Here is a 26,042-nt window from a genome sequence, read left to right as displayed (position 1 = left end):
GGGCCTCTTACCTGGACATCACTGTGAAGTGTCCATGGCCTTGTTTCTCCTGTCATGGCATGGGGAGAGCCCAGCATCTCATGGGTAAAGGAAGCTGAGGCATCAGGCCTGGAGGGTGCCCCTTCTCCTTCATTCCCCCTGGTCATTCTGTGGAAACTCAATACTTCTACCCATCCCCTGGCCGCAGGGATTAGCAGATGCACTTGATGTTGAGGGGTAGTTGCTAGGGACAGGAGGCCCCCCTACATGGTTGCTAGGGGTCTGGCATCAGGGCAAAGGGTCTGCCCACTGCCGCGGTCACGGAGGGAATTACACAGTCACAAAGAAATTGTTCTTCTCAGTAATCTGCTCTCAGCCACCGTGTGGGGTGAGGGTGAGGGTCGGGGGAGCAGGCTGGAGCCCCGCAGGCTGGGGGCTGTGATCACAGAGGCATGCTAGCCCCGGGCTGGGGGCCAGCTAGGCCAGGAACACCAGGGACAGCCTGCTAAGCTGCTTTCTCAGCGATTTCTCTCCCCAGACACAAAGGTGTTTACTTGTTTTAACATCTCCTAGGACTCCCCTTCTCCCTTTGTGTGGTCTTTATCCCCAGTGAGGTTTGAGCCCCAGATTACAGGCAGGAATTAAGGCATTGGACTCAGGCAGCTCAAAACTGCATGACCTGCAGGATCAAGAAGTATAAAGCAACCGTGTGCGTGTGTGTGTGTGTAAAAGGAGGGCCAACTCCTTCAGCAAGGGCCATTCATCGTCCTGAGGAGGAGTGGCTGCGTGGCAGGCAGCCGGCAGGCAGGTGTGATGGAGGGGCTGCTGGGGGAGGGGTGGGGCCCAGGACTTGTTGCAGAGGCCTCATGGTGGGGGTGAGGTGTGTAGGAATCAGGCATCTCCTCCCTTGGCCCCCTTCCTTGAGTCTCATTCTGGCAGAGGAAAGAGAACCACATTTGCCCAAGTTCTGATGCCCTCTGAAGGCTGAACGAATTTGTATGGCCCACGTGAAACAGCCTCTCACTCTGTCCTTCCCTTTCCAGTGGGCAGCTGATGACACACTTGGGTAGTGACTTTCCCCCAGGGGCTGGGGTGCTGGATGTCATGTATGAGTCCCCTTTCACACTGCTGTCCTGTGGCTATGACACCTACGTTCGCTACTGGGACCTCCGCACCAGTGTCCGGTGAGTGTGCTGGGCAGGGTGGACAGGTGGCGGGGGCCCTGTGCCAAACCCGGTCCTTCCTCCAGTCCTGGGTCGGCCCATGGGAGAGGGAACAGAGACTCCATGTTGGGGCTGGGAAGGAAGAGGCCTGCAAGGTCATGCCAAGATTAGACTTCCTACACTTGGGCAGCCCTGGTCCCAGTGGCTTGGGAAACTGTAGCCAACAGGCCCTGACAAAGGCAGGCGTTTCTTAGAGCCTCTGGAGCCATCAGGGTACTGCCCCTCAACATCTGTCCCAGCCTTTCTTGAGGCCTGTGTTGCTTCTCCCCTTCATGAGTCCAGTGACAAGTAGCTGGCCATGTGAAAACACGTGCAGGCACCATCTGCTCTGTGGTCTGGGCCATGGCGAGAGCCCTCTACAGAAGGTGCTTTCTCCCATGAAGTTTAGTGTTTGACAAATCTGATGATGATGGAGGCTTCTCTCTCTTCTATCCCGGAATGGCTCCTTAACACTCTCCTCAGCCACTCTAGGCTCAAGAAAGCTGGGGTGGAAGTGGAGGGCACCCTAAACCTCCCTCTGCATCTCCTCTTCCTGGACAGGAAATGTGTCATGGAGTGGGAGGAGCCCCACGACAGCACCCTGTACTGCCTGCAGACAGATGGCAACCACCTGCTGGCCACAGGTTCCTCCTACTATGGTGTTGTACGACTGTGGGACCGGCGCCAAAGGGCCTGCCTGCACGTAAGTGTGCTGCCCACCTCTTCTCCAGGATGCCAGGACTCATGATTATGGGCTGCATCTGGGAGAAGGTGAGGTAGCCAAGGATGTGCCTAGAAAGGGTTGGAAGAAGCCTACAGTGGCACATGTGCCTATCTCCCTGGGCCTGGGGATCCTGGGTTAGGGCATACCCACGTCCCACTTAGAAAGCTTTTACCACTTCCTGTGCCCTCCTTTCCAGGCCTTCCCGCTGACGTCAACCCCCCTCAGCAGCCCTGTGTACTGCCTGCGTCTCACCACCAAGCATCTCTATGCTGCACTGTCTTACAACCTCCATGTCCTGGATTTTCAAAACCCATGACCATCAGGGCCACCCCTGCCTACGGGCCAGGGAAACCAGCTACTCAGGGACCTCTCGTTTGGAGGATGCAGTGATAACTCTCCCACTGCCCCACTATGCTCCTGGACCTGTGACCCCAGTGCTTGGGCACCTTGCCCTAGAATCTCTGACTCCTGGGGCTTGGGAGCTTACCAGAGATGCAGTCCCTCCCAGGAATCTGTTAGAGAGGCAGGACCTGCTGCTTTAGAGGAGTACGGCTGAACCGGGGCCTTGCGTTCTGGAGAGGCCCATCTTACACCCCTTATTAGAGCCATGACAGCCTGCAGAGGTGAGGAGCTCCCACCTTCCCAAATGGTTCCTTTCTGCCCCTTCATAGACGGAAAGGTGAGGCTGCCAATAGCCCCCTGGCACCAGCCAGACTTCACCCTTGACCATCCTCTCGGGGCTGGGGGTTCATTCCTGGGGCACTGTGGCCTGGTTTTGCTTTGAAACCAAGAAAGGGCGGTTCTGATTGAGTTCTGAGCCAGCCCTACCTCAGGCTGGCTGTGGAGACATGCTACAATTTTCATTTTTGTAAAAATAAAGCTTGACTGTTAATCTGGTTCTTCACTGACTGAGTAGTTCTAGGAGGCCCCAGGAGAAGGGAACCGCAGACCCCAGCTCAAGGTTGTGTGTGCTGCTGAAATGGCAAGACCAGCCTCATGTCTCTGTGTCCCAAAGGTTTCTTTTTCAGGAAGACTTCCCATGGACAACCTACCCCATAGCATTTGGGGTGTGGAAAGGGTCCAGGCTGCTGGGAGCTTAGTTGTTACCTGTGGTGACCCCTACCCCAACACACACCCTTGGCAACACTATGACCCTTATTTTGGCTTTTTACCCACAATGCCTTAACATCCTATGTTCTATTTCCAAGGTTTCTGCATTTTTTGTTTTGAGATGAAGTTTCACTCTGTTGCCCAGGCTAGAGTGTGCAGTGGCACGATCTTGGCTCACTGCAACCTCCACCTCCCAGGCTGAGGTGATTCTCCTGCCTCAGCCTCCCAAAGTGCTAGGATTACAGGCTTGAACCACTGCGCCCAGCCAGTTTCTGCATTTTTAAAACTTCTCCCTTGGCGGCATATATCTATCTTCAGGAGTTTCCTCTGAGCCACTTCTGCAAACTAGGGTAGCACAAGGTCCCTCCAGACTGGTCTTCCTCTGAGTTTGTGTCAACAGGTTGTGGGGAAAGGCCAGCCCTGCCCTGCTAGGGTCATGTGCTCCCACCCTATTCTCCTCCCTTTTTGTGGAAGGCTTTATGTTGATGATCCCTGGGTTAGAAAAGGGAATGTCATCACCACCCCCTCCTGAGGAAGGCCAGTGGGGTCTGGGGCCAGGCAGCATACAGAGGTGGACAAGAGGCAGTCCCTGTGCAGTTCGTAGCTCATAATGATTTTACTCAGAAAAGAAGACCATGACTCACTGGCTGGGAATGCCCCAGGGCCCAGTTCTTATAGACCCTTGATAGCTCCTAGGAGAGAGAAGGCTGCCATGGCCAAGAAGGGCCAAGCCTTGAAGTCTCATGGCACCCCCATGCTAGAGGTGTTAAGGCTCAGGGGCTAACTACTGGGTCTTGCAGTCCCCGTTGTTGCCATGGGCTGTCTTTACCTTCTTTAGCTCCTTCTGTAGCTCAGACTCAGCCACCACAACCTCCTTTGGCTTCTGGTACTATAGATGGAGCCAGGAAAAAGAAAATAATTCAGTCACTGTCCCTTCTCCCTCTGCACACACTTGGGGCCCCTTCTGATCCCCTTATTTGCACTAGAAAATTGAGCCCTATATGGTTGAATGATTTGCTCAAGGTCATGTGCCTGGGTAGGAGCAGACCTTGGACCAGTACCCAAGTTCAGCAATTTCCTACGCTCCCCCTTCAGCCGCTACCCTCGTCTAGCTGTGAATTATATGGTCAGGCTCCTCCCTGAGCCCCCTCCTTGCTCTCCCCCATGCTGAATCAGAGATACCTATTATCCCACAAGCATACCCTAGGCCTTGGGGCTAGAACTGGGGACTCTTATGGGATGGAAAGTGGGCAGGGAAAGAGGAAGACTCTTGCTGATGCAGTGTCCAAGAAGTCTAGGTGAATCTTACAGAGATGATCAGGGTGCAGTTGGCGTGGGCAAAGCTCAGCAAGGCATCATCCAGAGGTAGCTGGTGTCTATCTAGGTCAGGAATGGAGAACTTCTTGTAGTACCTGTGGGGACACCGAGAGACCATTGGGGCACTCCACAAGGTGACTCAGCTGCTAGGCATCAGGCCCTCTGCCACCTAGCTGCTACCCAGTTCTCCCACACACGCAAAGAGGGAGAAGGGAACCAGTTATAACACCAGTATTTTAGAGCTCAGTGGCCCAAGAAAACATAGGATGAAAGCCTTATGTCCAGTCCAATGTCAGAAGAGCAGAACCAGTCATAACTCTGTGATTAGACCAGGTTATAGTCTAATCACACCTCAGAGCTGGGTCTCCCAAAGACAAGCAGAAGAAACCTGGAACACACAAACAGCGCAAGCAGCTTGGGACTCCTCTACACCCAAAGCCTCATGGACACACCAGAAAACAGGACGTGTTCCAACAAAGGACAGAATAAGGACATTTAGATCTGTCTCCCAAAGCTGGGGCCCTACTGTTACGATTTACATGGACCATCCACTGAAGGCCTCGACTACTACTGCTACTTTGGGGCCTTTCAAGGCCTTGTTAGCCTGACTCTACTTGTAGGCCAGAGGGAAAAGTATATCCAGTAGGAGAAATCTCCTTGAGAGGACAAACCATGCTCCTCATGATGGAAGCTGGACCTCTGGACTACTTGGCTGGCCCCAAGATAACACTCCACATCACACATGGTCCTTATCATCTGCAGGTGCCAGTTCAGAGATTAATGATGCCTATTTTAAAAAAAAAAAAAAACAGATAGCAACACCCAGTCCATAATGTGTAAAACTAGACTTTGCAGGAAATTTGACCCCCCCTTACCAAAAAGAGAACTCAGGCTCAGAGAGATGAAATGCCTTGCCTGGTTTCACAGCCAGTTGTCAGTAGGGATGGGAGTCAAGATTAGAGTAAGGTTCCTTATCCTTGGTCTGATGCTTACTACACCAAGGCACAATGAATGGCCTCCTCACTCACAGTAGACCAGTTCAGCATTTTCCTTGGTGGAAATGTAACTTAGGCTCTAGCCAGGGGCTGCCAAACCAGTCACTCGGGCAAGGCATCACTTTCTGCTGCAGAGGTTGTATGGGCTGTGAAGGGAAACACCTCAGGCAGGTACAAACAAACTCAAGTGACAGGCCTGGGGAGGATGGGGCTTTTAGTACTTCAGAGGGGCCTGGTCCTTGTGACAGCTACACTGAGTCCACTTCAAAAGCCCCTATGCCCTGGGGACTCAGAGAGTTGACATCAATGCAGCACTTCTGCCCCCATCCTACCTGCCCAAATCCCTTGGTTCAACAGAGACTCTCAGGGCCCCTCTCCTCCCAGGTTCCCCACTCCCCACCAAGGTACTGGGACCCATGGCAGGAAAAGAATGTTTACTTAAAGGCTGACAGTTCAAAAGGAGTGGGGGCTGGGGGATCCTAATGGCACTGTAAGTTGCTTTATTTTCCAAAGCTCTGCCCCAGGGAAAGGCGATCCATCTGCCTGCAAACCGAGGATGGAATGCCTGCCTCATCCTCTTCCTAGCCAGCTCAGGCTGAGGGCTCTTCCTGGGGCCTTTGGTCTGGCCAGCAAAGGTGGCAGACACTGATAATAGGGGAGAGTCAAAGGTTAAACAGCAGAGATTACATGAACACAAAGGCTTGTTAGGAAGTGTTAACATCTTCCCTGCAAATATACACAAAAAGCAGAACCATTCCCCCCAGGCTGGGGCAGTGGGACTGGAAAACGAATCCCAAGACTTGGCCACAACATCAAGGACAGGATCAGAGGGAACTTAAGGTGTATAGCTCACACTCACCTTCCTTGAACTACTCCTCTCACCAGGCTAGGGGAATGGAGGCAGAGCAGGTGGAGGCTCAGCTTTGTTTTGAGTCTATTGGAACGGATTTAGTTTATTGGTTGAGGTTAAATAACTTCTTAGAAGCTCCTGATAGTCAGGCTCAAAGAAGTAGGGGTCACCTGCCTTTTCTCCTCCTGGGGTAGCCCACCTCCTTCCCCCAGACATGGGGTTTTTCCATAGTGGGTACTACACTTGAGTTTCTTACCAGCACCTGGACAAGAGAGAGACCCACTGTGCTTCTGGAAGAGTCATAATGTTCAGCCTTAGTCAGCTGTAGGTAGGTGGCAGACATTTATTGGTCATCAACCATGTCCCAGGCCTTGAGCTGTGAGTTGGGAATTTAAGGATGAAGAGGGCAGGCCTGGTGGCTCATGCCTGTAATACCAGCACTTTGGGAAGCTAAGGCAAAAGGATCACTTGAGGCCAGGAGTTCATGACCAGTCTGGGCAGCACAGCGAGACCCTGTCTCTAAACTTTAAAGAAATAAAAGGATGAAGAAAAAACAAGGCCTCCAGATGCTGTGGCTCACGCCTGTAATACCAGCACATCTCAAGGCAGATGGATCACTTGAGGCCAGGAGTTCAAAACCAGCCTGGCCAACATGGTGAAACCCTGTCTCTACTAAAAATACAAAACTTAACCAGGCATGGTGATGGATGCTTGTAGTCCCAGCTACTCAGGAGGCTAAAGCAGGAGAATCACTTGAACCCAGGGGGCAAAGGTTGCAGTGAGCTGAGATCATGACACTGCACTCCCGCCTGGGCAACAGAGCCAGACTCCATCTCAAAAAAAGAAAAACAAGGCCATATCCCTGCTCATCAGACCTTGTTTTGTTTCTGCTAAAAGCTGAACCCTTACAGCAGGATAGTTCCCTGGCTTCCTGCAGATGCCCCGCTTCCCCCTCCCTTCAGTGTTCTATCTCAGCCATACAATCAAAGATGACATTTTAAAAAATTCATGCTTATTCTGTGCCAGGTTCTAAACATATTTAATCATCAAAACCACTCCCTAAGGTTGGTTACTTCTATTATCCACTTTTACACAAAAGGAAACTGAGGCCCAGAAAAGTTAGGTATCTTGCCCAACTCACAAATCTGGTAAACAGAGAGGCCTGTATTAAAGTGAGAATTCCCCAAATCTCCTAACCCCTCCATGTCTCCACATTCTTACTACAAGGTAATAGCCCACCACAGTTTAGATTCTTTGCATTTATCCAAGGATGGGGCAGATAATTGGGATGGGAGGTGGGGATGTTCAACAATGAACAGGTTGTCTTCCCTGAGTGCAGCCACTCTGACAGTCCCCTGGGTACTCTCTCCAAAACATCTGTGACCTTCCTTTCCGAAAGTCAAAAGACTTCAAAAGACGTATGGGGAAGTAAAGACTTGTAGCAGAACTCCTGGCCCTGCGCTATGATCCTGGGCAGGCCACTTAATTTCTGGGCCTCAGTTTCCACATTCCTTCTTTGAATAAAAGAGCTGCACTAGATGAAGTCATTGTCAAAGGGCCCAGAACAGGCCAACTCTGTACCTATCTTCTCCCTGTTCCACAGACAACTCCTCCATTTTGGCTATTTCAGAAATGACCTACTGCCTCCCATCACCCTCTACTGTATCCCCTCCCCAATTCCCAGCCCTTCTCCAATCCAAAAGGGCACCAGAGGCCAGGCCCTCAGAGGGAGAGAGACTCTGGAGGCTGAAGGCAGGAGCAGGGCTGCTGTGGACGATCACTCGGTCATGCCTCACATGCCTCAGAGGAGGCGCCGTGCACACCTGCAGATCACATGGCCAGAGGGGTCCAGGGAAGCCTCCAACCAGCAGCAGGCAAATCTTCTTAAACATCAAGGCACTGGGCAAACTCAGCACCCCCACCCACAGTTGCCCCCTGCTAGAGAGTCACAATGCACACACACATACTAAAGGCTCTGAGTCCCACCAAAGAGAAACCTGTTTAATCCAGAGTTTCTTCAACTTATTTGACCACAGAATCCTTTTTTCTAGCGAAGCCTATTAACACCTCCCACAGTGTTAGTATCACTGATGTCAGATCAGCCAGGCTCTCTTCCTATTCCAATTTCCAAAGAACTGTTGAGGACCTGCTTCAGGCCAGCCATTGTGCCTGATTGAAACACAGTTTCATCAGATTCCCCAAAATCTGTGAAGTAGTTGTGAGTGTTCTCTATGAGAGGTGAGGAAACCTTGCCCAAATTCTATAGCTGATATGTGACAGAGGCCAGATTTAACCCAACAACTCCTGCACCCTGGCTCATTCCACCTACAGCGGCCAACTTCCAGGCTGAGGCTAGGAGCCTTCTTTCTGCACAAACATTATCAGAACGAGATGGTCCAACACTGGGATCCTGGAAAAGCACTTCCTTCCTTCCTTGATTCATCCCTCACTAATATGTGAGACCAAGGACACAATACACTAAAATCAATTCCTTTAAGTAAAGTCGCCAACCCAGCTCTTCAGAGACAAGGCAGGTATGGGTGAAGGAACTTTGGCTTTGGTCAGTAACCACATTCCAGTGTATTAGAACCAAGGCAGATATGGACCTTCCAGATAAAGGAAGAGGTCAGTCAAATCAGAGAGAAATGATGTGGTAGAAACCGCAGATGCCTGGGCATCAAGAGAGAAGGTCACTAACTTTCCCTTCAGCAGGCTGGTTCATCATGCTGACTTTATATATACGTTTATGTAATAATCTATAACATAAGAATAAAAGTATGGATTCTGCCCACCTCCAGAAAGCATGTTGATCAGAAAAGAGATTTTAAAAGTACTGTATCCTTAAAAAGCTAAATACTGTACGAGGGAATAGCCATTGAATTTTTGGCTTCTGGCCAGAGGCCAAACTTCCCAGCCTCCCGGAATGGCCAACCTGGTCGGGGTATGGTGGCTCATGCCTGTAATCTCAGCACTTTAGGAGGTCAAGGCAGGCGGATCACTTGAGCCCAGAATTTTGAGAGCAGCTTGGGCAAAATGGAGAGAACCTCATCTCTACAAAGAAAATTTTCAACGTAGCCAGGTGTGGTGGTATGCACCTAAAATCCCAGCTTCTTGGGAGGATGACGCGGGAGGATCCCTTGAGCCCAGGAGTTCGAAGCTGCAGTCAACTATGATTGTGCAAGTGCACTCTAGCCTGGGCAACAGAGTAAGACTCCATCTCTTAAAAATAAAAATAATAATGTCTATGCAGGCTGTAACCCTTGATGAGAAATAAATCTCTCCCTTCCAAATTAAAAAAAAAAAAAGAAATAGCCATTGAGTTCTGTAAAATTAATGGGAGTAAAGGTATACAACACATTCCTTCAGGTAGAAGGTAAAAATGCCACTAGGAGGCCAGGCGCAACGGCTCATGCCTGTAATCCCACTACTTTGGGAGGCCGAAATGGGCAGATCACAAGGCCAAAAGGTCGAGATCATCCTGGCCAACATGGCAAAACACCGCTGCTTTTAAAAAGGCAAAAATTAGCCATATGTGGTGGCGTGCACCTATAATCCCAGCTACTTGGGAGGCTAAGGCAGGAGAATCACTTGAACTTGGGAGGCAGAGGTTGTGGTGAGCCTAGATCGTGCCATTGCACATTGCACTCCATCCTGGGTGCCAAGAGCGAAAATTCTGTCTAAAAAAAAAAAAAAAAAAAGCCACTAGGTTCAGGAACCATCTGGCTAAGGGTACAGCAGCCTCTGCAGGCTACCTCCCAGCGGAGAGACCTGAGCATGATGAGCCAGGCTGGGACACTGGACCAGAGAGGCTCAGTGTGAGTTCCAAAGTGGGCCCTGAAACACTCCTCTCTCCTCTATGGGAATCCAACCCTCAGCCCTGCCCCTCCTGGGGCATCGCTCCCACCCCACTGGCCTTACTCATCATTTCAAAAATGTCCAACAACCACTGCTTGCCTTTAGAACTGGCAAGGGCCTCTAGCCATGGAGCTCCTGGCCAACAGCGCCACCTATGGCTGGATGCACGCAGAAGATAGGACCCAGAGGATCTGGCCGCAGATGAATTTTTTGGTGAGCTAGCTAGCCTCTCTTCCCTCACTCCCTGTAATCACATTTCTGTCTGATACCTGTATTCGACAGTGACCTCTGGGGGACAAAAAAGAGGCAGCAGCCAGCTTCACAAAGTGCTAAGCTGCAGATTCAAGTGCTATCAGAAGCACTTTTGTTCCCAGTTTGGACCCAAGGCATCTTCCACCAGGGAATGCTTGCTGAAGCATGGAGTTTGTTTTCCTACAGGCAATTTCTCTGTTGTCTGAAATTGCTAAATTCCATTTTAGGCAGTGACTCCTGTTAACGATGAGAACAATAACGGGAATAAACTGCCTCTTATCTGAGGGCTTCAAAGTGCTTTATAAACACAAACCCTTATTATTATGACTTTATATTTATAGACAAGGCCCACTGTAGGGGCTGCTGGCTGCATGTACAGCAATAATCCTGAAATTAATTCATCCATCTCCACCCTTTCCCCTGTCCTCTTAACCCTACCAAAGTAATGGGATATGGGGGTCACAAGAGGGTGCAGCACCCAGAGCTGGCTGCAATGGGGGAGTCTAGGAGCTCCCCTGCTTCCCTGTGGGCCTTGTGGGCCTAAGGGAGATGGAAGGGAAGACTGGCACCATATCACCTGAGGAGATGCACAAGGAGCTGGGTCCCCATTACTGCATGCAAAGCAGGAGATGGGTGGGCCATCCCCATGAGGCATGTTGAATGGCTTCACAGCTTGCGGACAGGTAACTCATGAAACCTCCCACATCGATGCCCAAATCTGTTTTGTGGGAGTTGGCCCTAAACTGTATTATCTCTGGCCCAGGTCAAGACTGATACAGTTCAGGGCCATTCCCTTCAGGCCTCACAATAGGGCATTTCTCTTCTCCTGTAGTCAGTCAGGGCTCCTGAAACCCAAATGAGATCAATGCATTTCCATTTTGGAAATGCACTGTGGCCACCTTCTGTCCTTTCAACCCCTGCAGTTTGCCTCCCCTCTAGGGGACCACAAAGGGAAGCTGAGTACCCCTTTTGAAGCATTACACAAGAGACTGCCAAGCAGCCAAAGCATCTGCCCTACTGTCACCAGTCTGGGGAGGGATTAGGTTTACTGCTGTCCGGTCTGCTTTAAACTACTGTCAAGCACTGCTTTAAAGGACCGTCACTGCCACCTCAGACAGGTGTGCCTTCCAGGCTATGGATCCCTGCCAGCTCTGACAGTGATGTCACCAGGCCACCCTTTCCAAAGACTGGATCCAGCCAGGAAACCAAGGTCACCTTTCCGCAGAACCACCTGAGATCACAAGTTAATGGTTGTGTGATTTCCCTCATCATCTCATTCATTCAACAAATATTGAGCCCCAGTCTATGCCAGGTACTATACCAGACACTCATTCAAGTTTCCCTTACTCGATGGAGCTGATTACATTATTCAGGCTGGTCCCGCAGAGAGGAAGCCCTTCCAGTACCTGGAAGCAGAAGGCTTTCTCTCTTTGCTACCAGCCTGAATAATGACCCTAACCTAACCCACATCAAACCCCATCCTACACCCTGCTCATACACAAGCAGATGGGTGCCCTCCAGCTACTCACTTCTTGTTGGTCGTTCTGACAATGATGCAGCGCTCCTTCTGGTCCACATAGACACTATAGACATCCTTAGGGTAGGGGAGGTTTCGAATCCGCCACTGGAAACTCATCTTGGTGTCCTTGCGCATGAAGATAGGCTGCAGAAGGCAAATCCAACTCGAAGACTGTTCCTTGGGGAAGGGAAGGCTCCCACCCTCATCAGAGCTGTACCCCGGGGCACAACAGGAGACCCTCAACTCTTCTCCACTGCTCCCCTCTGATGCTGCTGTTGCTACAGCACTCCAGGCCCTGAGCACCCGCCCTGGGATGATCAAGCCAAAATGTCTGTATTCATTCAAACATACATTTCTAGAGTGCTGTGTCCAGGTGGCACACTAGAGGTGAGGAGGTGAACAAGACTTGGTCCCTGCCCTCAAGAGCCAGCAGCCCACAGCCCACCCCCACCTCAGCCCCTGCAAGACACCTGGATAGATGGACGTACATTGGCATTGCTTTCCTTGATGAGTTCAGGCCCCAGATTCCCTGCTCCTAGGGGCGCTGGCTCTCCCACTTCAAGCTGCCACTGGCCCATGGCTCCCAGGGCACTTTTCACACGCCACTTTCTCACTGGGGAGAGAAGCAAGCATCGGGATGAGAGTGAAGAGAGAGTCTCTGCTCTTTGCCGAATCACCAGCACCACACTAGGTAAGCAGCATGAGATAAAGTGGAAGTGCTGGGCCGTTACTCTCGGCTTTGTTCATCTGAGGAGGGACCTCACAACTTCTGAAATTTCAAGAGAGCATTTCAACGTTAGACAACCTGCAAAGCGCATCTCGTGGGTGCTCAGGCAAAAGGAATTAGAACAAAGCTCTTAGAGGAGACAGGTGGAGTCAAGAAACCCTCAGGTGTGGCTTCCAGCAAGGAGAAGATGTGAAGATTAGGAAAAGCGTTGTTTCTGGCAGTGGAGAAAATCTGGATCCCAAAAAGGAATTGAAGTACATTTTTTTCCCTTAAAAACATACAGAGGAAAAAGAATTAAGAGGGTAAAAGCTGTTGGGCAGGTCTGTATCATGATTCAGAAAGTCCAAATATGGAAATTCACTCATTTCAGGTATACCTTGTTTAAAACAAAACAAAAAAAAAACCGGCCCCAAAGCTGCATTTAAACAAAATCCTAGGCACATGCCATATTTTAAATGCACTGTTTATAAAACATCTAATGTGAATTTTTTGTAAAGTGGAATCCTTTTAGAATGCAAAGAACCATCTCTGTTCTACCTTGTTTCACAGCCCAGATGCTTGCTTAAGATTTTAAGGCACATATATTATGAAAATTATAAATCAAGAAACTAGTTGAGCGGACAGTACCTGAAAACCCCTGCTGAGATTTTCATTTTCAGGAACCATGCAGTCCGTCACTGCAGGGGGATTTTTTCTGAGCCATGACCTCCCACCCCCTAGTTCCTTTCCCTTCCTGCTGCATTTGGAATCCCGGGGCTGCCCGCTATGGTATTATCCTCCAGCCTGTGCAGCCCAGCTGGTGCTAAAGACCAGCAGCCTCTGTAGCTGTTTAAGGAGCTAAACAACTCAAAAAGTGCCTCGTGCTCGGCCACAGGTGTTTCTGTGTCTTTTTCCAGGCAGGAGTTGATAGCTAGAGTCAGCATCTCAGCATTAGGCAGGCTGGCAGTTTAACTTTAGCCCTTTGAGCAGCTGCATCAAATCCAAACGCCCTCACTGCTATAAGTAAGGCACACAAGCTGAACACAAAAGTGTGCTGTAAAATTAGAATTTTCCCTTGAATATGTGCTTTTATAAGGTCTGCTGCATTCTGCAGTGTGATTTTATTACCTCTTAGGGCCAAAAATTCTCCCTAGAAACACATTTCCAAGTTTATAATGAAAATTAATAAGGAAGAGTAAAACTTGGAAATATGCTTTATAGGCAACTTTTTTCCCCCAGAAATACTTCTCTCTTAAGTGAATGGACTGTGACCAGGAGTATATCCAAATCTATTCAGTGTTAATACCTCACTTCAGCAGCCTTCTGGGGCCTCTGTCACAGTCGCAAACTCAGAAGTGACAAATGCCTCCAAGCAGCAGCTTATTGTGAAAAGATCCATGTACCCTAATCTATACTATAGGAAAGACCTCTCTCAGATTCTTGCTGAGACTAGGTATAAAATGCTACATGTAGAATAAGGCAAGAAATTACTTTTTTTCTCAGGCATAGTGACAATGGTATCTGGAACAGCTCACATTGGACAGCAATGTCAGAAGCACATAAGCACTTGGGACCATTTAGTGTAAGGGCAAACAAGCACCCTTAGACTCCAATGGTACCACTTTATAATAAAACACGATCTTCACAGATTTTAAAGGTGGAAGTTCCTTCAGAAAGCATCTACTCCACCGGGCATGGTGGCTCATGCCTGTAATCCCAGCACTCTGGGAAGCCAAGGCAGGCGGATCACTAGGTCAAGAGATTAAGACCATCCTGGCCAACATGGTGAAACCCCATCTCTACTAAAAATACAAAAATTAGCTGGGCATGGTGGCGCACACCTGTAGTCCCAGGTACATGGAAGGCTGAGGCAGGATAATTGCTTGAGCCCAGGAAGTGGATGTTGCAGTGAGCTCAGACTGCACCACTACACTCCAGCCTGGGCAACAAGAGCTAAACTCTGTCTCAAAAAAAAAAAAAAAAGAAAAAGACAGCATCTACTCCAATGTCTGTATTTTTTTAAATTTTTTAATTTTATTTTTTACTTTTTCTTTTCTTTTTTTTTTAATCCTTCAAGGCTGAAAATCAACCATTGTCTGCATTTTTAAAATGAGAAATAGCATTTCTTCCCTGGCTGCTCTTTTTCAATCCTTGCCACTACTCTCCAGGAAACAAAGGATGAAGAATTACCGAGGCTCCAGGAGACCATCTTACAAATGCCATTGCTGAACTCCAGGTCTCCTAACTCCAAATCCAGAATTTGAATTATTAATACAATCTTATTCTGAAAGTGTTCAATAAGTATACATAACATTTTGAAAGGTTTCTGTTCTTTGAAGTAGCTCAATTTATTTTGTACATTTGGCCTTTAAAGGGTAAGCTTTGATTACCTGAAAAAGTAAATTATGAGGACTACCTCACTACCAGAGGCTGGATAAGTGAGGTGCCCCTGTAAGTCATAGGCCTTGCTAAATTGGGTGTCTTAACATATAATACAGCACCAGGGGGGTCCGGAGGGGCAATAACCACCCCAGGATTTTCTGTACACTCTTACACCAAGAAATTTCGAGTTTTACACAGAAAACTTCCCAAAAAATATTCAAAGAACGAAGAAAGTCAGCTGCTAGTTTCCTTACCTCTGACCTTAAAAGCCACTCAGGGAACTTGACACCTCTGGCCGCTTCACCTTTATTTTTTGTTATTTTTTGTTATTCTTCAACACCTTGAGAATTAAATTTTGTTACAATGCAGAAGAAAGTCTCCCTTCTCATTCCCTCTAGAGATAAGACCCAGTAAAAGATTTTGATGAAGTCCTTATTTTTCCCATGCACAAACACATGGGCAGGAATGCCTATGTGCAAATGCATGCTTTGTCTTGTCTTCCTTGTCCCCATCTTTGTTCCTGAACTCAAGGACAGCTCCTGCGGCAACAGAAGTGTTTCCACCTGCTGTCACTCTGATTTGATTACATGTTAAACCCAAACTGGTGTGTGTGAGGCAGCTCCCCGGGACACTGTCATATCTTCCCAGCTAAGCCCCCGCCAGACCTTGGAAAGGAGACTTTCAACCCTGGTGAAGGGTCTGATGGGGCATATATAAAGGAGGTGGCGCCTGGGGGCTTTTTCCTAAATCAGCAGGAAGCAGGCTGATGTCCCAGACTGCTGAGAGGAGGCCCCATCTTTCAGGTGAGCTGGAAAGTAGAAGTCCTAAAGGCCTCTTTCCCCAAAGCTCCAAGCCTGGCCCACTTCCAATGTGGATAATTACATTCCCCTTCCCTAAATACTCCCTGCAGCTTAAACTGGATGCAGGATTCTTCTTTTCTGCCCTAAAACACTGCAACATTGCTATTTGGCTATTAAACAGCTGCCATGTCCCATCCCAGAGGAGGCTGAAGGGAATCGAGTGGGTCATTTATAAAGCCAGTGAAGTGCTTGGGGATGAAAGTGCTCAATATCCTCCAAATGCAGCCTGGGGTGGTTAGGCTGGCGGTCAAATACCAAAGCAGATTAAGTCAGTAATCCGAATGTAATCGCTGGGGGATGGCCTGCCCTTCAGCCTCAGCCCCCTTGGACATGCTGTGTTCTTCTCAGGCTGGTTTGATGTTCCGATCATTGTCATGGGGCCTTCAGTTTTTCCTCTATGAATACATATAGCAATCATTGTGGGGGGTGGGAATGAATAGCACTGAGAGGGTAGGAAAAGAATACAACACTAACACTGACTGGAAGAACTCTGTCTCAGACTAACACATACCTATTGGCAATTCTTCCTCTGTAAATTACTTTTGAGTTTTTCTAACAGAAAACCTCAATTAGTTTGGCTAATTATCAAATTTGTATAATTAGCTGGAAAAATGGAAACTATTCCTATTTATTGCCACAAAAACTATGTCCCTATTTTACTTCATAGAATGCACAAGCAAAAGCCAGCTCAAGCCCTGGGATTATTTATACTTAAAAATTAATAGTGAACAGTATTTTGCCAGGGCAGCTGGGGTGATGGACAGGAAAAAGACTAAGAAAAAGATCTGCTGAGGCTGGGCATGATGCCTCATGCCTGTAATCCCAGCACATTGGGAGGCTGAGGTGGGTGGATCAGGAGTTTGAGACCAGCCTGACCAAAACGGTAAAACCCCGTCTCTCTCTACTAAAAATACAAAGCTTGCTGGGTGTGATGGTGCACACCTGTAATCCCAGCTACTTGGGAGGCTGAGGCAGGAGAACTGCTTGAACCTGGGAGGCAGAGGTTGCAGTTAGCCAAGATCATGCCACTGCACTCCAGCCTGGTGGTAGAGTGAGACTCTGGCTCAAAAAAAAAAAAAAAAAAAAAAAAAAAAAAAAATCTGCTGTTCTAAAGCTGGGGCCCAGTGGCTCAAGTGAGGTCCTCCTGTCTGCTCATCAGTCCCCACTCTGGCCATTCTGGGGAAAGAAAAATGTAGTCAGAAGAAAAGAAAGTTGGACTAAGTCTTCTCTGCTCCCAACACTATGTTGTTGAGGACTTCACTGAGGACTAAAGCATGGGCTCTTAACTGGGCAAAGCTAGGCTTAAATCCTGGCTTAGAAACTAGCTACATACTTCTGAACAAGGTGCTTAACCTCTTTGAGCTTCCATTTTTTCCAAGTGTAAAATGGAGACAAGAGTATCTACCTCATAGGGCTTTAATGAGGATGAGTAAATGAGGTAATTCATGTAGAGCACTTAGCATGGTGCCCAGTAAGAATCACAATATTAATATCACTATTAGGTAAACTTTAGCCAAACAGTGTTCTCCTGTGAACAGTCTTCTCCTCCATTTCTGCTTTTAAGAAAGATGAGTTTGGAAGCCATGATCTATTCCCCACCTGCCACCAGGAGAAGTGACAAGTAAATGTGGGATGTCGGGCACACAGTGCTACAAATGAAGAAACCTATATTTGTTTTTAATTTCAGTTTCATGTCCAAGCACAACAAAGACGTCTGGGTTTTGTTTGTTTTTACAGCTATAGCTGTTTTATTTGCCCTGTGTGGAGAAGAGAAGTGGCACGGGGGCTGGGGGTGAGGAGCTACGGCTACTCTCTGGCCTGGCTGTGGTGGTGACTAGTCCACGTGACCTCTGCTTTCATAAGTTCTCCCCTGTTAGGCATTCCAAGCCTGTCATCCCCTGGGAGCACTATAAATTACAGTGCTTTGTGAGGATATTACTACTGTATTGGTTTCCACCGAATCAGTGTCATATGCTAAACACATCAAGATTTTTAATAGCACCAGACTAAACCAATTGGGACTGGAGCCCAAGCAGCTCATAATAGGGAGGGATCAACACTTCACTGTGTGACTGAACATGCGCAGGACAAACATTTTAAGACTGGAGACTGAGGGAATGCAAGCCAGTGTAATCCATGTTGTCGGTTCTAGACATTTATGAGCTGTCAGAAAAAGGGAAAAAGAAATTCCCTCACCAATACTACCTGTCGATCAGGCCCAGGAAGAAATTAAAGCCAAGAATAATGACAAGAAAATAACCCGGCCCCTGATTCCATCATTGGTCTTAGCATTTCAGATGGAACTTAATAAAGAGACCAACTCCCACTGCTGACAGCCTTGGTCCCGGGTCAAAGAGCCAGCCACCTAGCTCCAGGAAGCTGGTTAATGCTGATGTACACACCTGGGAACAGAGAGTGGACAAATCAAATAATTCCCAGAAATTGAGCTGGAGCCCCTCCCCATGAGGCTGTTCTTAGAGGAAAGGGGCTGCAGGAATGAGAATGACCAGGCTACAAAATCACTGTTTGAACCTCTTTCACTCAGATGCTCTTCAAGATGAGGACTATTTTAGTGCTGCCTTCGAGGCAAGGTCAGAACTCAGCCTCTGATACTTGCTTACTTCTGGTGTGGCTTCAGAAAGCAAAACAAAAAAAACAAGGAAAAAAAATTATGGTGAAAGCCTACCCTTAACCCTCATCCCTCCTCAACCTACAAGACTCACTTCTAACACCACCTGCTGTGTAAAGTTCTTTCCCAGTTGTTTCTCTACATCTTATAATTACTCACTCTCTCATTTGTCTGGGGCAAGGGGTGGGGATGTCTTTTACTGGTCAAAAGGACCTCCATTCCACTTTTGGTGCCTAGATTCTCAGGAACATTCTTGTCTCAAGGGCTCAGTCTCTCCCAGCTTCTACATTTGATCTGGGCTCCTCCCTCAAGCCTAGGGCTAAGAGTGTTCTGTGCTTACGTCAGCCCCAGGTATTCCCAAAGGCCCACTGGGAGCCTCCGTCACTTACCAAGTAGTTCACTTGTCTTCTCGTCATATTCTTCAGCCATTTCCTTGCCATCTGGGAACAAATAGTGCACCTTCCTTCTCCCTATGCACAAAACAGAGAGCCCCTTACCTCAAAGCCTCCTCTTATCCTGTTCCTTGCAGATCAAGGGGCCTACCTGGGAAATGGCACCAGCCCTGGGAGTACTGAGGAACCCACCAGGGCCTCCCCAAACTCCTTGCTAACCATCACCCAACATTACTTTAAAACATGTCTGGAGACACTCCCCCTTTCTGAAGCTTTCCTTGAACGTATCTTTGCTCTGCTGTTTCCTCTACTAGCAACAGTTCCTCTTCCTATCTGTGGAACTCTTCTTTGCCCTTCAAAACACAGCTCAAATGTCACTTTCACTGGGAAGTTCTCCTCCACTATCTCCAGCCACCCTGGCAGGATTAATCACATCCTCACGTGTGCCTCCCTCATGCTTTATTCATATCCATAGTAGAGCATTTACTACATACCGTGATACTTTTTTTTTGAGACAGTTTCGCTCTTGTCGAACAGGGGAGTGCAATGACTCAATCTCGGCTCACTGAAACCTCCACCTCCTGAGTTCAAATGATTCTCCTGCCTCAGCCTCCTGAAGTAGCTGGGATTACAGGCACCCACCACCAGGCCCGGCTAATTTTTTTTGTATTTTTAGTTGAGACAAAGTTTCACTATGTTGACCAAGCTGGTCTTGAACTCCTGACCTCAGGTGATCCATCCACTTTGGCCTCCCAAAGTGCTGGGATTAGAGGCATGAGCCACTATGACCCGCCCCATGATATTCTCCAAAGCATTTGTCTTCCCATGAATGACACCATATTTACCTTTCTCTCTCCATTTCCTAAAACCAAGCCTATGTATTCAGGACACTGGATTGGGTTTCCTGACCAAGCACTCCCTTCAGCCATGCCAGTGCTCTGCCTTCTGCACATCTCCAGGCGATTCCTATCACACAGTGACATGATGTTAAGTCCCCATGTACTTTCTTCATGGCATTTACTTTGGTTATGATTTTACATCTACTTATGTGACTCTGATTATCGCCTGTCTTTTCTACTAGATAGGAGGGGTTTTATCCCCATGCCTATGGTTTCCTAAAGACCAAATGTGGCTCCTGGCATATATGAGGAGTTCAACTATATACTGATTGAAAGAATGAATAAACATTGATGCACTATCCACTGAAAGAACCGAAGAAACTAAGGGGGTCTCCTAGCCCAGTTCCTCTACCCATGGAGCATTTGCTTAAGAGTGGCTATGTAATTTCCCCTTTCTTTTTATAGACAGGGAAGTAGATACAGGCAGACTCCTCAGTAAACTAGTAGCAGAGCACGAATGTCCAGTAGACAAGTATCCTACATATGCTGGATGAATAAGAGCGCCAGGGTGCCTTTTTCCTGTCCAGTTCACTTCTCTGGGATACAGTTCCCTTGAGCCATTCCTAATCTGTATTCTGGATAAACTCATCCCTAAATTTGTAGCGCCTCTCAGCAGGGCCCTAGGTTATACCACCCTTAATCATTAGAATGGCTCACAGGCACTAGAAAGGGCTCTCCTGTCTGAAGCAGAGTCCAAGGTACTGCCTGGGAGGAGCTGAGGGGGTCTTGCTTGACCATCACCTCCCCTTGACATCCAGCCTCGAGTCTAGGCAGGATGCCGCATTTACTAAACCCACCAGGCACTTCACGTTTATCAAATTTAATTCTCCTAATAATCCTATGTGTCTTCATTACCTGTATGTTATAGATGAGGAAAACTAAACTAAGGCTTTTTTTTTTTTCTTTGAGACAGAGTCTCACTCTGTTGCCGAGGCTGGAGTGCAATGGTGTGATCTCAGCTTACTGCAACCTCTGTCTCCTGGGCTCAAGTGATCCTTCACCTCAGCCTCTCAAGTAGCTGGGACTACAGTCGCACACCACCATTTCCAGCTAATTAAAAAAAATTTTTTTTAAAGACAGGGTGTTACTATGTTACCCAGACTGATCTCAAACTCCTGAGCTCAAGTGATCCTCCCACCTTGGCCTCTCAAAATGTTGGGATTACAGGTGTGAGCCACCACACCTGGCTCTTAACTTTGTTTAAAAGTGGGTTTTCCCAAACAAGTGTTTTTGTTTTTTAAGAGTGTCTTGCTAAGTTCCCTAGGCTGGAGTGCAGTGGCTATTCACAGGCCATGACTTTAGCACACTACAGCCTCAAACTTCTGGGCTCAAGTGATCTTCCTGCCTCAGTTTCCCCAGTAGCTGGGATTACGGTGTCCAACACAAGTGTTTAGTTTTTATAAAATCAACTATTATATTTTCTTCCTTTGTGGCTACTGCCTTAGAAGTTGCACTTAGAGCATCCTCCCTTACCCAATGATTATGAGATACTTATCTGCTCTTTAAATAGTATATTTAGTTTAGAAATATGTGTATATATAAATTCTTGAGAATATTAGTATGATATTTTTATAAAAGAAAAAACATCTTTGAGTGTACACATGGAATAATATAGAAGTTTATGTATAAAAATGTAAATTATGGGGGCCAGGCACAGTGGCTCACACCTGTAATCCTAGCACTTTGGGAGGCCCAAGCAGGTGGATCACAAGGTCAGGAGTTCAAGACCATCCTGGCTAACAGGGTGAAACCCCGTCTCTATTAAAAATACAAAAAATTAGCTGGGCATGGTGGCAAGCACCTATAATCCAAGTTACTTGGGAGGTTGACGCAGAATTGCTTGAACCCAGGAGGAGGAGGTTACAGTGAGCGGAGACTGCACCACTGCACTTCAGCCTGGGGGACAGAGCGAGACTCTGTCTCAAAAAAAAAAAAAAAAAAGTAAATTATGGGCTAGGTGCAGTGGCTCACACCTGTAATCCCAGCCTTTTGGGATGCTGAGGTAGGCAGATCACCTGAGGTCAGGAGTTTGAGACCAGCCTGGCTAACATAGTGAAACCCTGTTTCTCCTAAAAATACCAAAAAATGAGCCAGCTGTCACGGCACAGGCCTGTAGTCCCAGCTGCTCAGGAGGCTGTTGCAGGAGCATCACTTGAACCCAGGAGGCGGAGGCTGCAGTGAGCTGAGATCGTGCCACTGCACTGCAGCTTGGGCAACAAAAGTGATAGTGGCTCATGCCTATAATCTCAGCACTTTGGGAGGCTGAGGTGGTTGGATCACCTGAGATCGAGAATTCAAGACCAGCCTGGCCAACATGGTGAAAACTTGTCTCTACTAAAAATACAAAAAAATTAGCTGGGCATATGACACATGCCTGTAATTCCAGTTACTTGGGAGACTGAGACAGGTGAATTGCTTGAACCCAGAAGGCAGAGGTTGCAGTCAGCCACAATCACACCACTGCACACTACAGCGTGGGTGACAGATCGAGACTCTGTTTAAAAAAAAAAAAAAAGTAAATTATGATTATCTGGGTGGTAGTATTAAACTTTATTTTATCTTTATTTTTCATATTTCCACAATGAACGTAATTATTTCTTAAAAAAAAAATTATGTCCAAAATGTGGTCAGTCTTGGTAAAAAAAAAAAAAACAGTCAAAAGTAGGTCAGGTGCAGTGGCTCAAACCTGTAATGCCAGCACTTTGGGAGGCTGAGGTGGGTGGATCACGAGGTCAAGAGATCAAGACCAGCCTGGCTAATATGGTGAAACCCCATCTCTACAAAAATACAAAAATTAACCGGGTGTGGTAGCAGGTGCCTATAATCCCAGCTACTTGGGAGGCTGAGGCAGGAGAAACACTTGAATCTGGGAGGTGGAGGTTGCAGCGAGCTGAGATCACGCCATTGCATTCTATCCTGGGCGACACAGCAAGACTCTGTCTCAAGAAAAAAAAAAATCAAAAGTAAATTGGATTATCATCATCCAATCCAAGATATCAACAGCCATGATTCTTGGTGGAAGGGAGTCACACCCCCACTCTCCACACCTCTTCTACACACCTGGGCTTAAGTCTGCAAGTTTGACAAGGCCTATCTACATAAGCAATACTAGATTGTTTTTCAGTTTGGGGGTAGGGTGGAACCTAACAACATCATTTTGTGATGCTACTAACAAAAGAATTTCACAAAATCCAGGCTGATAAAACATTTGTTTAAACACTGCTGTGGCCAGAAAGAGTGAAAGCAGGGAGTGGAGTGGATATTTGTAGACTCATGTTCAGAGCAGCATTATTCACAATTCCCAAAAGGTGGAAGCAACCCAGATGTCCATCAACGATGAATGAATAAGCAGAACACAGTATAGACATACAATGGGGTATCAGCCTTCAAAAGGAGTGAAATTTTGACACATGCTACAATATCCATACCCCTGTGCCCACCTCTTCCAGGCACAGCCCTTGGTCCTTGCTGCATCTCCCTTAAAAACACAGGGAACATACAGAGGTTTACTTTACAAAGAATATCACAGCCAGAAAGGACCCCAGACATAACAATGGTAGCCCATCCACTTCATTTTAGAGATGAGGAAAGTGAGGTCCAAACAGGTAAAGGGCTGCCTGCAGAGCCCGTGGTGAAGCATCCAACTGTGGCAACATGGATGAACCTGAAGCATTATGCTAAGTGAAATATGCCAGTTACACAAGGACAAATACGGTATGATTCCACTTAGATGAGGTTCCTAGAGTAGTCAAATTCATAGAGACAGAAAGTAGAATGGTGGTTGCCGGGAGATGGGGGGGAGGGAATGAGGACTTGGCATTTGATGGGTACCGAGTTTCACTTGAGCTAGGTGTAGTGGCACATGCTTGTAGTCCCAGCTATTTAAGAGGCTGAGGTGGGAGTATTACATGAGCCTAGGAGTTCAAGCTAAGATTGCACCAGCCTGGGTGACAGAGTAAGTCCCTGTCTCCAAAAAACAAAAAACAGAACTTCAGTTGAGAAAGATTAAAAAGTTCTGGAGCTGGATGGTGGTGATAGTTGTACAACAATGTGAATGTGCTTAATGCCACAGAACTGTACACTTAAAAATGATTAAATGCTAAATTCTGTTACGTATCTGTTACCACAATAAAAACAAAAACCACTGTCCTATGAAAAAATGTCCTAAATCTTTAGCAAGGCATAAGAGATCTATCACAATATGTCACAATCTATCACAATTTATCTGTAATCTCTCTTCATTTCCTACAACTTCCCCTCGTTGCTGCTTGAGAAAAGGGAACTTTTTATTCTCCCTTCTATCTTGTCACCTAGAATAGTACCTGACATAGTTACAGGTGGTTTATTCTGACTGAGTGACTGCTTTAACATCACTAAACGTTCTGTTATTCCTCTAGTAATCATCTATGTACCTTCACATATGGGCCTTTATATGTGAGTCATTCTTCCTTGAATAACTATCCGCTTCTTCACTCAGCAAACACCTATTAATTCTTTTTTTTTCTTCTGTATTTTGAGACAGGGTCTCGCTCTGTCACCCAAGCTGGAGTGCAGTGGCATGACCTTGGCTCACTGCTGCATCTACCTCCCGGCTCAAGTGATCCTCTGGCCTTAGCCACCACAAGTAGCTGGAACTACAGGCATGTGCCATGACACCCACCTAATTTTTATTTTTTGTTTGAGACAGAGTCTCACTTACTCTGTTACCCAGGCTGGAATGCAGTGGTGTGATCTCAGCTCACTGCAACCTCCGTCTCCTGGGTTCAAGTGATTCTCCTGCTTTAGCCTCTGGAGTAGCTGGAATTACAGGCATACACCTCCATGCCTGGCTAATTTTTGTATTTTTAGTAGAGATGGGGTTTCACCGTGTTGGCCAGGCTGGTCCCGAACTCCTCAGGTGGCCTCAAGTGATCCACCTACCTTGGCCTCCCAAAGTGCTGGGATTGCAGGCATGAGCCACCACCCCCAGCCATAATTTTTGTATTTTTTGTAGAGACAAAGTTGCTCAGGCTGGTCTCAAACTCCTGAGCTCAAATGATCCGCCTGCCTTGGCCTCCCAGAGTGTTGGAATTATGGGCATGAGCCACTGTGCCTGCCCTTATTAATTATTTAGGACCCAGAAACATCATCACTTCTCTTGGGTCTTTCCCCAAAGAGGTATCATATACACTTTCATTATTTCCTACCATTTTATACAAGATTACACCTCTATTTAGCACATCTTATTATTTGCATACATGTTTTTCCCAACCACTGTAAGTCCTGGGACAACATATCTTTTTCTTTCAGTTCAAGTTTAGAGCTTGGCACATAGTAAAAGCCTCCCTAAATGTTGCACTAAAGGGCAAATGATTTTAATTTCCACCAACTTTAGGCTGCCTTGACTGGCCTCTACCTGTGAATGTGAATCACCTGCTGTTATCTTCGAAACCTCAGGAACTTCAGACCCAATTCAACCTGGCTCCCCAGTGGGTCCAGAAAGGACCCAAGTGCACAGAGGGGCGACATCGGCCAATCCTAGGGTGGCAAAAAGTTAGGTATCCATGCCCCTGTGCCCACCTCTTCCAGGCACAGCCCTTGGTCCTTGCTCTAGCTCTCCTAAAGACACAGAAAACATTAAGAGGTTCACTTTAGGCCGGGAGTAGTGGCTCACGCCTGTAATCCAAGCACTTTGGAGGCCAAGACGGGCGGATCACCTGAGGTCGGGAGTTCAATACCAGACTGACCAACATGGTGAAACCCCGTCTTTAAAAAAAAAAAAAGACGTTCACTTTACAAAAATATTACAGCTGGAAAGGGCCTCAGTGGTAGCCCATCCACTTCATTTTACAGACGATGAAAGTGAGGTCCAAACAAATTAAAGGGCTGAAGAGCCCGTGGTGAATTAATGGCAGAGTCGGAACTACAGCCCAGGCCTCTTTCCTCTCTAAAGTCTGAAGCATTCTTGGAGTTCAGTTTCCTCTTCTGTAAAACGGGGTGAAAAATTAACCTCTCAGGACAGTGGTGAGGAGCAAATGAGATAATGAATGTGAAAGAAATTATTATATTAGCAACAAACTCAAAGCAGAGCGAGTTGGTGTAGAGGAATCTAATCGGTGTCCGGAGACCTGTGTTCCAGTCACGTCATCTCTGAGCCTCAGTCTCCTCATCTACAAATGCAGGGACCTGGCCCAGCTGACTGCCGAGACCCTTTCAGCTCTGCAGACCCTGAGGCCTTTCCTGTGGGGTGGACCCTGGGGGGAAAAAACGAGGGAGCTCGCGAGGGCTCTCGAGTTACCATCCTGCAGCAGCGCAGTCTTCTCGGCCGTCCGCAGACTCTCCAACCATCCCGTCACCGCCATCTTTCCTCTGCCAAGCAGCGCGCCCGGCCG

The 26,042-nt window shown here is 47.5% G+C and overlaps 2 protein-coding genes across 20 annotated transcripts in view; one reads left to right on the top strand and one right to left on the bottom strand.

The window, feature by feature from the left end:
* The window catches only part of FBXW4 (F-box and WD repeat domain containing 4), an 82,914-nt gene extending 80,117 nt beyond the window's left edge, over positions 1-2,797 (top strand). For 12 of the 18 annotated variants that reach the window (XR_013525091.1, XR_013525090.1, XM_054243262.2 and 9 more), the window contains 3 exons: positions 1,023-1,163; positions 1,743-1,884; positions 2,102-2,797. Coding sequence is in view for 16 of the 18 variants with exons in the window: in XM_054243262.2 (XP_054099237.1) it covers positions 1,023-1,163; positions 1,743-1,884; positions 2,102-2,221 (403 nt within the window). In the remaining 2 variants the exon portion in view is untranslated. The other 6 variants (XM_078346347.1, XM_078346344.1, XM_078346340.1 and 3 more) reach the window with 3 other exon arrangements.
* Positions 2,798-3,607: 810 nt separating this feature from the next.
* Positions 3,608-26,021, bottom strand: DPCD (deleted in primary ciliary dyskinesia homolog (mouse)). 2 transcript variants are annotated; one of them, XM_035268861.3, is made up of 6 exons: positions 25,949-26,021; positions 18,770-18,850; positions 12,292-12,416; positions 11,814-11,947; positions 4,325-4,427; positions 3,608-3,904 (listed from the first exon to the last, which is right to left on the bottom strand). In XM_035268861.3, exons 1-6 carry the CDS (start codon positions 26,010-26,012, stop codon positions 3,800-3,802), a joined length of 612 nt encoding a protein of 203 aa, XP_035124752.1. In that variant the 5' UTR covers positions 26,013-26,021; the 3' UTR covers positions 3,608-3,799. The 2 variants fall into 2 exon arrangements, with proteins under 2 accessions (XP_035124752.1, XP_009008433.2); XM_009010185.5 differs by lacking the exon at positions 18,770-18,850.
* Positions 26,022-26,042: the final 21 nt, after the last annotated feature.

Source organism: Callithrix jacchus, chromosome 12 (genome assembly GCF_049354715.1).
Source record: "Callithrix jacchus isolate 240 chromosome 12, calJac240_pri, whole genome shotgun sequence".
Taxonomy (NCBI): domain Eukaryota; kingdom Metazoa; phylum Chordata; class Mammalia; order Primates; family Cebidae; genus Callithrix; species Callithrix jacchus.
The sequence above is the reverse complement of the archived record's forward strand: the minus strand, read 5'-3'. Positions and strand labels throughout refer to the sequence as shown.

Coding starts and splice junctions, on each gene's coding strand:
- DPCD (XM_035268861.3), bottom strand. CDS start 26,012: ATGGCGGTGACGGGATGGTTGGAGAGTCTGCGGACGGCCGAGAAGACT. Junction 11,948..12,291: donor TCAAGGAAAGCAATGCCAAT/GTACGTCCATCT, acceptor TGCCTTCTGCAG/CCTATCTTCATGCGCAAGGA. Junction 3,905..4,324: donor ACTGCACCCTGATCATCTCT/GTAAGATTCACC, acceptor CTCCATCTATAG/TACCAGAAGCCAAAGGAGGT.